This window comes from Misgurnus anguillicaudatus, chromosome 19 (genome assembly GCF_027580225.2).
Source record: "Misgurnus anguillicaudatus chromosome 19, ASM2758022v2, whole genome shotgun sequence".
NCBI classification, from domain to species: Eukaryota; Metazoa; Chordata; class Actinopteri; order Cypriniformes; family Cobitidae; genus Misgurnus; species Misgurnus anguillicaudatus.
Genome location: NC_073355.2, coordinates 1,648,258 through 1,662,516, shown reverse-complemented (window position 1 = coordinate 1,662,516; position 14,259 = coordinate 1,648,258). Strand labels below are relative to the sequence as shown.

Sequence of the window (14,259 nt, the reverse complement as noted above, 5' to 3'; positions counted from 1 at the left end):
TATACAATAAAGGTGGAAATTGTTTATATATCTGCCTATAATAGATAGATATCCACAAATTAATTATTATTAGTATTATGCAGCAATGCATATAAATTGATTTTTTTGAAAGGGTTGCACAGTTAAGACAAAAATCATAGCTGTGGGATATTTTCCCTGATATTGTATTAACAGTTATTATTTTGATGAATAGTATTGACATTGTGTTCATTTCATTTACCCTGCAGCCATATCACCCTGTAGCCCAAGACAGCTTGCCCACTGAAGCTAAGCAGGGCTGAGCCTGGTCAGTACTTAGATGGGAGACCACCTGGGAAAACCAGGTTGCTGCTGTTAGAGGTGTTAGTGAGACCAGCAGGGGGTGCTCACCCTGTGGTCTGTGTGGGTCCTAACACCCCAGTATAGTGACGGGGACACTATACTGTCAAAAAGCACCGTTCTTCGGATGAGACGTTAAACCGAGGTCCTGACTCTCTGTGGTCATTAAAAATCCCAGGATGTTATTAGAAAAAGAGTAGGGGTGTGCCCCGGCATCTTGCCCATTGGCCTACTAATCATCCCCTAATACTAATTGGCTATATCACTCTCCTCTCCTCTAATAAGCTGGTGTGTGGTGGGTGTACTGGCGCAATATGGCTGCCGTCGCATCATCCAGGTGGATGCTGCACATTGGTGGTGGTTGAGGAGATTCCCCCATTCATATGTAAAGTGATTTGAGTACTGAGAAAAGCGCTATATAAATGTAAGGAATTATTATTATTATCATTGTATACCCGAGACTTAATTCTAACACTGTGTGACAACTAACCCTGCTGTGTAAAAATGTTTTCAATCCCAGCTATCAGTTACTGGGAGTCGCTGACATGTTTCAAAATGGTGTTATGTTTTAGGTAACAAGACAGTGATTAAAATAATATAAGGTTGGATTTGGTGACTTACACTACCAACTCAGAAATCGAAAAAAAAAAACATAAGATGAAGAAATTTACTTTTATGCCTCCAAAACATTCATTGTTCAATATCTTAACCAAAACACATCAAAACTTTTCACAAATTCACAGGAGATCTTCTGACTGTAAGAGAAAAAGAACAAATCACAGGCTGCTCAGCCCTGTAGAAATATGTAAAGTAGCCATGTTACAATTAACCCCGCGTTAGTTTGTGCCCCGCTCACCACTATATATTTCTTAGCCCACCAGCTTGTTGCTTTGGCAAAGTTTTAATATCCATCCATTTTTATTTTCACTATTTTTATTAAACAGAAAATACAGGAAATATGTACACAAAATTAGTGACAAACTTTGTGACAAACAAACTTACGTACATATAAAAAGTTCCCAGGGAAACCCACCAGTTCTCTAAGCTAAGAGATTGTATTAGCAAATATTAGTGACTGGATGGCAAATAACTTCCTTATGCTTCTGTAAATTCCAATAAGACAAAGATTATCGCACCAAACAAAATATATCAGATTACAAATTGGCCATAGACGGCTGCCCTGTTGTGCCATCTTCCACAGTCAAGAACTGACGCACAGCATTCTCCCATCTTAGAAATATCTCAAAAATACACCATATACTGTCTGCACCAGATGCACAGAAGCTTATCCACACTTTTATGACCTCAAGAATAGACTCTAGAGAGTATGCATTGACGTCACTTTTATACGTGACCACGCCGGAACTCGCCCCGTTGAGTGGCAAACATTCATCAGAATGGCTAGTTTTCATAGGGGCTGCTGCGAAAATGCCAGTAAAACTGACTATTATCAGCTTAAATTGAATTTAGTTGGACTTAATAGTAGAGGTGGACAATACTTAGTTACATTAGTTACATTTTCCAAACATCTGTGCTTCATTAGGATGTTTGTCATGGGAAAAATTTACTTTCTAAAACATAGAATCATACTGTGTATTCTTTAAAATTGCATATTAAAATTTATTTAATACCTGATTACATTTAAAATGTGTCGTTTTACTTAAGTAATAGAGAAAAAATTATGATAATATGCTTTGGAATGTATGTTATCCAAAGAAAAACACGGATAAAATACAAATACTTGAAAAAATACTTTTAAGTAAAATACTTAAGTAGTGTCCACCTCTGCTTGATAGTGACTAGCAACTTATCAACCCACCTGTGGTCTGTGGACGTTGGCATGAACGATCTATTTCTCCTTTCGGTGTTTTTTCTCAGTCTGTAAAACGATAGCTCTGATTTCTTGTTAATCTGTTAGTACAGTCTATCACACAACAGCTGTTTCTCATTTAGACGTGTTTTCGTTGATTTCAAACTGTACTCAAATGCTGCCGCTCTGTCTTTGCCACTCAGTGGGCGTAACCACAGTCACTTTCGACAAAGGTGAAGTCACATGCATACCCTCTATTGTAACTCATTATTCATGCAAATCAGGTTTACACAGGTTTAAATATCGAATACATTTTAAAATATTGCTAATCACCTTAATACTTGACACTTCCGCTTATACTTTTATACGGTTTTTAATACTACATATACATTTCCTGTATTTTCTGGTTGGATTCACTATACCTTTGAAAAAACAATAAATCTAATGCTGGCCTAAAACTTTTGCACAGTACTATATATATATATAATAAAATCACTCCTTATCTCTTATGCCATGTATTGCTTGATTTTCTGTCTTCTATTCTCTTACTGGTAAATGAAGTTCTTTGAAAGTTTGACAGTGTCATTAATTTGGTGATCAGAGTGTTTGCCGAATTTTATATCTTCTCCCCATGCTGTTTGAACTCCATGTTAATTACAGAGAAAAACATAATCTGTCAAAAATGAAACAAGGGAGAAAATATTGCAGGAAAACCTAATAGTGGATTTGAATGACAGCATCAAGCATCTGTTGTTCACACATTCTGTCTAAATAATGTTTTTTTTCTTTCTTAGAGTTATTAACATCTGTCAAGAGATCTAATCAGATGAATCATGTTCAGAACAGTACAAAGAGCAAATGAAACATATTTCTGAAGAGACACAATCTATAGGGAGATTACATAATAAATGCATACAACAAACAAACAAATAATACATTTTATTCAAAAACACTGTATGCAATGAAATGAGAACATAAATAATGAAAGTACACCAAGTTGATTTAAACAAGGTGAAGTGAAAATTGTCCCGTTTCAATGCTGTATTTAGTTTGTTTAGTGTGGAACAGACATGTGTACAAAAACCGAAACTTCAGACGTCATAAAAACAGTTCTTGTTCTATTTAGATATTAAAGTAATACTAATGAATCAAATGAATTCCTTTGATCACTTTAATGCATTCGAAAGTCATACTAGAGTACATGCAAACTAGAGTTGAATACAAAACAAAAAGAGTAGATTCTGAACACTACATTTTTCTCTATAATAATGATAGTTATAAGGAACACAATCAATGTATACGTGCATCAGCATATGTAGTCAGTCTCTGAAGTCTTTGATGTGTATTGGCTTATTGTGCATATGCTGCAGGCAACAGTATTTATATAAAACTGTCCTTATGGGCTTATCTTTCTCATTCTCAAACACTCGAGTAAACAACATCCCAGAGGGATACACGGATTTTAATCCATAGCTGAGGGGGTCTGGACTCCCTAATCATCTTCATTCAGATCAATACAGATCTTCTCAGTCATAAGTGTTAGAGGAAGGAAACTGTATGGCTAAATCTAATGTATCCAATTGAATGGATGTTGAATTAATTTTTTATACTTGAACAATCTTGGAGCTTTTAAGTTGCAGTAATGATTGTTAAAAACAGATGTGCTTGCTGGCATCTAACAGGAAAACCAGGCTACAGAAATGGGGCATGACAAACCAACGGTCTGAACGTAACAAGCCAGCACAACCTGGAGGCATCTGCTAATCTCACACGCTTACAGCAGATTTAAGTGGTGTCCTGAATCCTCACCACATCAAGACTTTTAGTCTGTACCTCGTGTGTAAAGGACGCCGAGTCTTCTGATGGACTGAATTCCAGGGTAATGCGCAAGTCTGGAGTCAACCCACAGGACTTTGACACCCATCATGGATGTACTGGTACTGGGGTTTAATGTGAACAGCAAATAGCTATTACTAATGTCTCGTTTTTAAATCATTCACTACACTGATGCAACGTTTTCTCGTATTAACGTAGTTCATATGGTCTGTTTCCTATCAGGGACTGAACATATCCAACGTTTGAAGCCAACGACCTTTAGTTCCATCAATAAATAATTGTTTGTTTGTCTAAGGGCAAGTAATTTTACAGGAAGAAGCAATTTGTTGGACAAAACTGGACACACCCACTAGTGCAAGATGAGTCATCATTATTTTTGGTGGGAAAACTGTGCATGTATCTGCTTAATGTTCCTTTTTCTGATTCATATTTAGACACTAAAATGATATAAACACAAAAGTCCACCATTACATATTACTAGATGAATTTACAGATAAGGTTACGAAGCAATTTTACCACCCTTAAACTTTTCTAATGTTCACATTTGCCTCAAACTTTTGGAACAGTGTGTTTTTTATTTAGTTGTTTTTAAATAAACAAGCAATGAGGGGAAATCGCTTGAAGTTGGCATGAAACAGAGTTTAACTGAATGTTAGATTCTGGCCTTATCATTCTGATAATTTATTCCTATGCCTAATATCAATGATATTTGATCTTGCAAAATTTGACGTAGTAATTAGTGCTGTAATATTTAGTAATATAGTAATATTTTACTAAATATTATGATGTCTTCCTAAAGTGTCGCCATCAAACTGTATTTAAGGCAAACAAAACATTTGAGAGAAAAGGACTTGCCAACAGAATAAAACACAAAATGCAACTTAGAAATAACCAACAGCTCAGTGACAATAAATACAACCATAGAAACTAAGTTTCTAAGGTTTTGTGCTATCAAAACCACCAAACTTTTTCTCTTTCTTTACTAGAGCTCAAGAAACAAGAGCTAGACCTGCTGACAATTTACTGATATCACGGGGTTTGAAATGTCCAGTGCATCCACAGCTGGGGGTTAGTCCATCACATGGCTTCCCACAGGGATCTCACGATAACCGGTCTGGACAGGGATGCAGCGGAAAGCACGCTTGGCACAACAGAAACCCGTTGATGACCAAAACGGAGCTCTTTAATGCCACCTAAATGACACATGCCTGTTGCAGCTCTTTGAAATATTGGGAGAAAAAAAACAAGCGCTACCTATACCATAGTGAGGAAAACATCAAAGAGCACTGTACAACTCACTGGCAACACACAAACGCTACTAAACCCAAAATAAACAGACATAGAAAAGAAGAATGCACCCTATGGTGTGTAATGAAAGGCCACAGTGACATTGGGCTGAAAACTGTATCACCTCCATCCGACAACCTGTGGTTTCAGCCGCTTGGTTATTTGTACTTTTTCACAACTGAATCCCACAGCGAAACATTGCTTAGAAAAATGATGCCGAGAAAAGTTTGCACTGTTGGGTGTTTTTCTACATTGTGCCAATGAAACAAAATGCACATCAAAAGTGGAAAATTAACTAGTAGCATTATAATACCACCAAAACAAAATGGTGAAAGAAAGCAGCGGATAAGAAGGGAGCCCTACCTGAGCATCGCGCTTACTCCATTCTTGGGTCTGCGCTTGCTGCTGGACGATGGCGGCCCTCGCCTGCTTCTCCAGACTGTCGATTTCCCGCCGGTGATCCTGGACCAGGCTGTCCTTTTCGGCATTGTGCGTCTGGAGTTGGTGCGTTCGCTCCTGTTCGTGCTGCAGTTTCAGTTCCACGATCTGATTGTACAACAATAAGCAAGACTTCATGTGTGGAACATCCCTGTCGTCATGACAACTTTTGCATGGCTCAGCGAAGGGAAAAGTTCAAAGTTTGTCTCACAACACAAGGAGCCTACGCAAGTTTTGCATCACTATGACCTCACAGGCTTACGATGCCCTTTTTGGCAAAAATTAAGACAAGCTAGCTAGTCTTTCATTTATTCTAAAAGATGTGCGACACATAGACCATTGAATGGCACAGGAAGTCTGTTTGTCAAATTTACAGCTGATGTACAATTACGACCACTATCACCATTTGGCTGTAAGACGAGGGAGCAAGAAATTAACAAAAAATAAACTTAAACAAAATACAATCCTTTACATTCCAAAAAAGTGCCAGAAAAGACTTTGGTCCATATATTGAATATACAGCAACCTGTATCATCCCAGATTTATATTTTGAATTCTTCTCAATATCTGAAGTTTCAAAGTCAAAGAAAAATCGAATAATTCAAACAAGCAGCATCCCTGCTAGCTCTTATTCAGAAGGAATGTGCTCAGCACTGAAAGCATGAAGACGAGGAAACGCTGAAAGAACACAAAAGCAAACAGCAGCATTATCTCGACGCCGTGCACCTGCTGTGCGGTAAGCCGAGTCTGGCCATGAGAAGCAGCCCAAACCGTTCCCAGGGTCCGTTCCCACTTTCCTCCGGTTGGGAGATGGTGACCTTGGCTGGGCCGGTCCCCTTCTCCCCGCTAAAGGCCTGATCCTCGTAGTTCTTAAGCTAATCCTCCCACATTGTGCGTCTCGGCACCCTACCTGGCCTGCCAGCTAGAGGCTGCTGTGGTGCTATTGAGCGCAGGTGATGAATGGGATTTGTGCCCGATTCCCCAGCCAATCAGGCCACAAAAGACGTTTCAAACAACCCCATGGCACAAGGCTTTCGATTTGAGGATTTTGTGGAAGTAAAGTGCGGTAAGAAGATATCCTCAAGCTTTAGTGATTAGTAGAGGACAAGATCGAATGCAAGCAGAGACCTGTGAAACTGAACAGCCGACAGAAAGAGGCTCAGAAAATGAACGCAAAAAGACGCATGGATCACTGGTCTCAGATTTTGTCATAATATATTATTATTATGCTGAACTCAGCCACATGAATATATAAATACTTGCTAAACGCTACAATCCAAACGTCAACAAACATGTCAGGACAGACGGACAGTTGTAATCAGTGATTACCTTTAGTTTAAACGCCAGTCTAGAGCGGTAAAGCTCATCCCACAGAAGTTGTCGGACAAGCAGCATCGCTGTGGTTTTTATAATTCAGAGTTCATTTTTTTGGCGCGGGACTGAGAAAATCCATGCCGAAATAAATATATGCTATATGACAGTGGAAAAGCGAAGGGTGGGGGGAGAGATTGAAAACATTGTAACGTCACTGAATGGACTGCTGGGTGCCGTGTTCTTAAAGCGGCAGTGCTGAATGGCTGCTGTCACTGAGCAGATGTGATAAGCACCCCCCCCCCCCCCCTTACAGTAACGGGTCCTGATGTCATGTGGCGGTGGGTGAATGAAGAGGACTCCCCAGGGAAACACTGCGGTCTTGGAGAGGAGAGAAGCTTGGCGGCACTCGGTAAAAGCTCTGTTTGAAGAAGTGTGGAGAAAAGTATTATTCAACTCTCTGAGAAGAAAGATCTTATCTTGTGTGTGGAGAGAGAGAGAGAACGTTAAGAGTAAAAAAGAAAAAGGCTATGATAGCTGTAAGGCTCCCTAACATCCTTGTATTTCTCCATACTGTCATCTCAGACTGCCAGTATGATGTTGGAATGGTGAGGAAGTAAAAACAGCATCATATATATATATATACACACACTAGTCAACACTAATCAAAGTTGCCTCCTCAAGACAAGAAAGGGTATTGTTTGAAATTTGAAGACAACTTTTATAAAAAAGTTTTGATCTACTTTAAATGTTGACTTATGGCCACTTTTAGAGTCTTACTGACCAAATGATTGATTTTATATTATGGTCTGTTTTCAGTGGCGACTTCTTTTTTCGAGGGCGCTCGATGTGAAGTTCGTCACAACATGTATGTAGCCCATGTGTGGGGTTCCTTATTTCAAAATATGTGTTCTGCGCTTTAGAGATCGTGTGTGCATGATGTGTCTTGTCAAAATAAGTGCCTGCTGCAGACACGCCTAAAGGGTTTATGATAAAAGAGACGCTCACGTTTGCCAGATACTCGCATAATCTCATGCATAATCAGAGTTTACGGTTAAGGGGGTGTCTTGCGTGTATTTGGTGAATGTGAGCGTCTCTTTTATCATAACCGGTCTTGACGTGTGTGCAGCAGGCATTTATTTTGACAAAACACGTGATGCACACAAGATCTCTCGTCGCGCAGGACACATATTTTGAAAAAGGGAACCACACACATGATACTCGAAACACTTATTTTGAATTAGCGCCCCTCATATGAGGAGTCACAAGCCGTCTGTTTTCACTTTCTAATGACAGAAAAGAGTTAACTCTTAAGAATATATCAGGTATTTTTTTGATCAGAATAATAGTAGGGTCAATAAAATAATTAATTTCAGTATTTTTCATAGCATATTTTATATAAAAGACTTTTTAATATAAAGTTTTTAATCTGTCATTTACAGAAACACAACACATTTTTATGGTTATGACTACTTTGATGATCTAAATTTCAAAATTAAATTAGTGTATGAAGGGTTTCACAGGTGGGGTCAAATATTTACCCATTAAATTTAGGAATATTACCTTAGAGAGCATTTTACCAGAATTTCACATACATATACATTTTCGTAATCCACTTGTTAAGTTTGACGTCATGCACCGCTTCTGGGTCAAACCGACTTCAAATGCCATAGGGTAATAACAAAAAAAAAAACATGCTAATATACACTCGTATCATAGTGCAAATCTACCGAAAGCCCTTAATCCTAATTTTGATCTCCATTACAAAATCTGAGATGACCAGACATGGACAACAAAATTGCTGTCAGTAAATTTCGCTTACATGTGTGATATGAATAAATAGTGCTCATAAACTGTTGTTTACATAGTATCATCTAATGAAATGGGTTAAGGAAACAGTATTCATTCACATCATCACTTAACAAGCAGATATTTCTGTGCAAAATAATAAAGCATAGTGTCTATAAACTTCAGTGTTTTTCTTGTTATAAATTAACTTTAAGAAATTGTAAAGCTTAGTTTGTATCATTCACAATAACACCCACAAATTATATGTCATTTGTCTTTTTTTTTAATGCACTAAATCTCAAAATTAGTTAACTGAACTGTTCCCGGGGCTTCCCAGGCAGGATCATTTCTTATTTATTAAGTTCAGTTATCGAAAATGTTTTTTTTTATATCTTTGTGTTTACATGGCTTTAAATGTTATGAGGAATATTTTAACGAATGTTTATACACATTGCTTTATCAGAAAGTTGTTTCTGTGTGCTGTGTGTGAAAGGAAATGAAAGTTAACCATTTATTGACTATCTGGTTTGGTCCCCCCTCCCAACCCATCCACGCACACATAGATGATTCGACTATCAGTCGACTATAAGCAAGATTCGACAATTCTGATTCGAATATGTAAATCTTTAGTCGGGGACACCCGTAATGAGATGTAGACCTGTTGCTCGTGTCTTTTCTGAAGTTCCTCAAACTGGTGGCTGAATTCTCTGGACTGTTTCTCTCGTAGTGATTTAGAGCGAATCAGATCTGCCTCCACTATCTCCATCTGAAAACAGAGAACAGAAAGTCTTTAACTCCTCGGCTGCATTCACACTGTCAATGTTTAGGATTGAAAAACGCGTTAACTTATAGGTAGGAGTCTGGAAATGTTCTTTTCATACAGCAGATTACAGTCACAGCTCTAATACTGCCCATATAAACGAACAACTAAAGTCAAGCACGTATTTACACGTGACACCTGTTACAATAATGTAAAAAATGTTACCTTCTTGCATGAACAGAAAGGAGTTTATGAACACTTATAAAATATTGTCATTACATCACAGCTGTCTGGTGTCATCTCCACTGATGTTATGTGTTTACATACTGTACGCAATACAAATAATAAGGACATATATTTACAATCCATATTGCCCTTGCATCCATCCAGCACTTTTAATTAGATTAATACATTTAATAGTGAGAACATTCATGTTCTGAGACTGTTTGGAACAGCAATCATGCCGAGAGCCTCCCAATGATGCTGTAAAATGTTGTCTAGGGTTTGGAACAGAGATAGTATGTACTACGTAGTATGGAGTAAGCATCTTTAAGTGTCATGCACAAAACTTGTTTACGGCTAAACATCAAATACATCCATCATGAGTAAATCCCCTATTTATTAATGCAGCTACAAATAGATAAATGCAAATGGACAGAGAGAGGGAGGAGGAGGAGGTGGCAGGAAACTAGCGCTGGAGACTTTGATGTGGGCTGAATCTTGGACAAAAGAAAATCGTTAGAGACATAGGGAGGAAAAGAGGAAGAGAAAGGTGAATCGGAGCAAGATGTGGGCAGCTTTGAGTTCAGTGAGAGCATGTGGATCCTCTCGCCTACAAATGCATGACCATTACTACACACACTGCCCACATTGTGCAAATATGACTTTATGCAGGCCTGTAAGACTTTACGTCACGTTTGACCGTTCAGAAACCAAATTCAGATGGGGAATATTCCTACTTGATATCACCAGATTCAAGCACTTTCAATGACCTGTATCTATGTATGTATATTTTCAAAAACTTCTCAGGGCCTTGAATTTTTTTCCCCCAGATTCACAAACTTTCAAGGATTTCAAGGCCCAGTGGGAACCCTGATAACAGTAATCCACTTCCAGCCATTGGGAAGATGATGTATTAAAGTGCATGTATTTTGCTATTGGAAAGGTTCAAATTTGCTATTGATAGTCCCCAACCACAGGTTTACAAGCATGCAAGGTCAAAAAACACTTTCCCAAAAGTGACTATTTAGTATTGTAGAAGAATTTTAACTACTGATTGTTCACAGCCTCCTTCTTTGGAGGTAAAAATTAACAGAATTTGCTTTTAAAGCGCATAGACAGCGCACAGTGACTTCTCGACTTGACGGTATACACATGTTGTGTATTCGCGGTAGAGACTATGTACAGACGTAGTACACACTGCCAGGTGTGACGCAGCAACTTTATGGAAAAGAGATCGAACACTGGACGACTCGTTCCAGCGACTATGAGTCAACTCTTTCTTTTGAAAGCCGACAACTTGGGTTTTAATAGTTCGATCTTCCCACAGAGTCTTGATTTTTTCAGCCGGAAAGTATTTCCTTATTTCAGTTCTAGAGCAAGATACTAATAACATTTTTGCAGAATAACATGCACTGATAAAAAGTTAAGTCTATTTTGCTTGCAATAGAATGGAGCGGTTTTGTGCATCAATCTAAATAAGTCTTTGAACAGCTAGGTAACAGTAATGTGAATGTTTGGTTGAACACACATTGCAAGCAGCTGTGGCAGTGAATCCGGGTGGTGAGCAGCGGCCCGGTGCAGCGTCTGTGAGCAGGATGTGGCGGCGGTCTTATGTATTGTGTTTTTATGTTGTGAGCTGGCAAAGGGTGCAGAACGGAGCTGTTATGATGGAAATGATAAATGCACATACGATCAGCTTACATGTTGGCATGAGTAAATCCTCTATGACAAATACTGAGACCTGTTTATCTGCTACAATGTGACTAAATCTAGCACTGCACTGTCAAACGGCCTTTAACCCAAGCTAACAGGAAAACTAAAGGAAATTAAATCAGTATCAAACCTGCATCACCTTTCGAGCACCTTAGCTTAATGAGAAATGTGTGATAAGATTTAAGACTGATATGAAGAGTTTCGTTGCAAAACGAGATAAATCAATGTTTTAACATTTTTGACAAAACATGTTTATTATTATGTTATCATGTTATTATTTTGTTTTATAAAACGGTTTGTTCCAATCCTTGATTCTGATTGGTCAATAGGTGTGCTTTATTCATGATAAAACACTGCTATGACCGCTTCACCAAAAGGTTCTATTTAATATCACTGCGCCCTTAGCAACACCCTTAGCAACACATAAACATATAATGAGACAAAAGCTGTGTCTGAAACCGTTCCCTCGTTCACTCATTCACTATTCCCTATATGGGGAATGACAGTTGAGTCCACTATATGGGGAAGAAGCAAATGAAAATGAGTGAGCGATTTCGGACACTGACGTAAATATCCTGCGTCAGAGAGCTGTCGCAGAGATTCATCATAAACACCTGTGTGGCTTTATTGATTGTGCTGTGAAATGGTAAAGTTTACTTTCTTACTGTTTTTCACATTTGTCATGTTTATTCTATTAGTTGATAATAAAGAGAACAAAACAACTGCTTATAATATTTATTTACTGCTGTTTGTTTATTGTTTAATAAAAATGTGTATTAGATTTAAAATAAAAGATAACGCAATTATTTTTCATTTGTTTATTTTCAAAAAGTAGAAAATAACTGACAACAAGAAAATGTTTGGTGTTTACTGTCAGTATCCTTCAGCTGATTCAAGTTACGCGTTCGTCTCCCGTTGCATCATGGGAAATATGACTGAACGAGTGTACATCAAATGTACCCTCAAATCAGAGTATTGTGGGTAAAAGTAGTGAATGAATTTAGGAAATGAAGTTGTTTACTCAGGTTTCGTACACCACTACAAAATGGCCGACCCCCGATATAGTGCACTATATAGTGGATAGGGAGCGGTTTCAGACACAGCTAAAGTCTGAAAACAGTTTGTTGTTTTTATTTGAGCTTTCATGTTGTTGTTCGCAGTCAGGGACTATTTTTTCTAGCAGAAGGAATGCTTTTATTGATTTAACTTCATGAAAGTTGCACTAATATTTTTTATAAAAGCAATGGGGTACTCGAGGCGAGTGCTGTGTCGTGAATGAGTAGCGGCTGAAGGGTTTGCAGGCACTCCGCTTCGCGTCGTGCCTAACAACGCCCCTCAGCCGCCACTCACTCACGACACAGCACAGCCTCTCGTACCCTACCGCTTACTTATGGTGCTACTTAGCTGTATTTTTTAAGTTATGAAGGTTTAAATCAAAACAAACCAACTGCAGTTGCATTGAAATTAATTGGAATGCACAACCACAAAAACGAGATTTCTGAACAATTAAAAAAACGGTGGTTATCTCGTTTTGCAACGAAACTCTTCATATCTAAAGCACAACAGATTTAAATATATTTTTGTCTTGTGTCCATATGGGAGAACGCAGTGATATCCTGTGAGAACGACTGATAGGCAGATGTGATCTGTGATTCAGACACCACGGTGACAACTCAATATCTGGACTCTTTGAAATAATCCACACATTTAATTAATCCTTAACTCGTCTTCATGGAGAGATTTGTGGAGGTCAAGAGTGTTTGAGCATTTACAAGCACAAAGTTGGTTTCATGACATTGCAATTCACAAAAAGCACAATTATTAAAGTGCAAGACAGATCCAAAATCAAATCTGACCTGTATTGCAGTGTGTCATGTAGCTGTCCATCAATGTAAACAATGTGCAAAGTAGTTAAACCAAAAAAAGTGCATGATTATAAAGTTATTGGCTTCTAAAGTAGGGAGTCGACTCTGAATCGCTGAAACGAGTCGTCATATGGATTGAATCTCCTGCCTGACTTTATCTACATACATAATTATAATTATCTTCGCTTACAGTCTTGCCCGGGAAAAACGAAAACTCTGAGCTGCCCACAGACACTTCAGCTAGTTAGTGTGTAAACATCATGTCGGGAAGGCACTGTTTTCAGCTTTAAAGGCAAGTTTGTGTTGTTTTCACTACCAAAGGATGAAGATGTGAAGAATCAATGGTTAAAATTACTTTTTTAAGGAGGGAATTAATAGACGTTTGGCAATGAAAGATGGTTCAGTCCCCTTTATTTGGAACAATATGCGTCTTCTAACCACAACCTGTAAGTCTGATTATTACATTGTGTTTATTTTCCTCTGAGTGTTCTAAAATGTCTAGTTTACTGTAATTTCTTATCAGTAAGCCATGCTAGCGACTAGCAGTTAAAACTACGGTTTACAAATTTGCTATGGCCCGGTTAGCTTACATACTTGCTTAAATTGGATTAATAATGAATGATGTGAATTGATGTCGCTAAAGTCTTCTCAGTAAGTCATGGTAGCACTAGGTCAATACATGTTGCACTATTGTTGGACTGTGCGGCAACTGTGTCAGGGAACCAATCAGAGCAGAGTAGGCTACTGAAAGGTGGGGTTTAGGCAGACTGAGTCGTTGAACGGCTTCACACGAATCGTTTGGGGATCTCTGAGAAATGGGGTAATTTTAAATTTATATTTTGAGAAAATCACAGTGTTTTTTGACCTTGCATATATTTAAACCTGTTGTTGGGAACTCCTTAACAATATTA

The 14,259-nt window shown here is 38.2% G+C and overlaps 1 protein-coding gene across 8 annotated transcripts in view; it reads right to left on the bottom strand.

Annotated features, from left to right (window-relative positions):
• cep112 (centrosomal protein 112) overlaps nucleotides 1–14,259 on the bottom strand; it is a 272,813-nt gene that overhangs the window by 114,398 nt on the left and 144,156 nt on the right. For all 8 annotated transcript variants that reach the window (XM_073856794.1, XM_073856797.1, XM_073856795.1 and 5 more), the window contains 2 exons: nucleotides 9,447–9,554; nucleotides 5,615–5,797 (listed from right to left, as the gene is read on the bottom strand). In XM_073856794.1, the coding sequence (XP_073712895.1) occupies nucleotides 5,615–5,797; nucleotides 9,447–9,554 (291 nt within the window). The remainder of the gene's footprint in view (nucleotides 1–5,614; nucleotides 5,798–9,446; nucleotides 9,555–14,259) is intronic.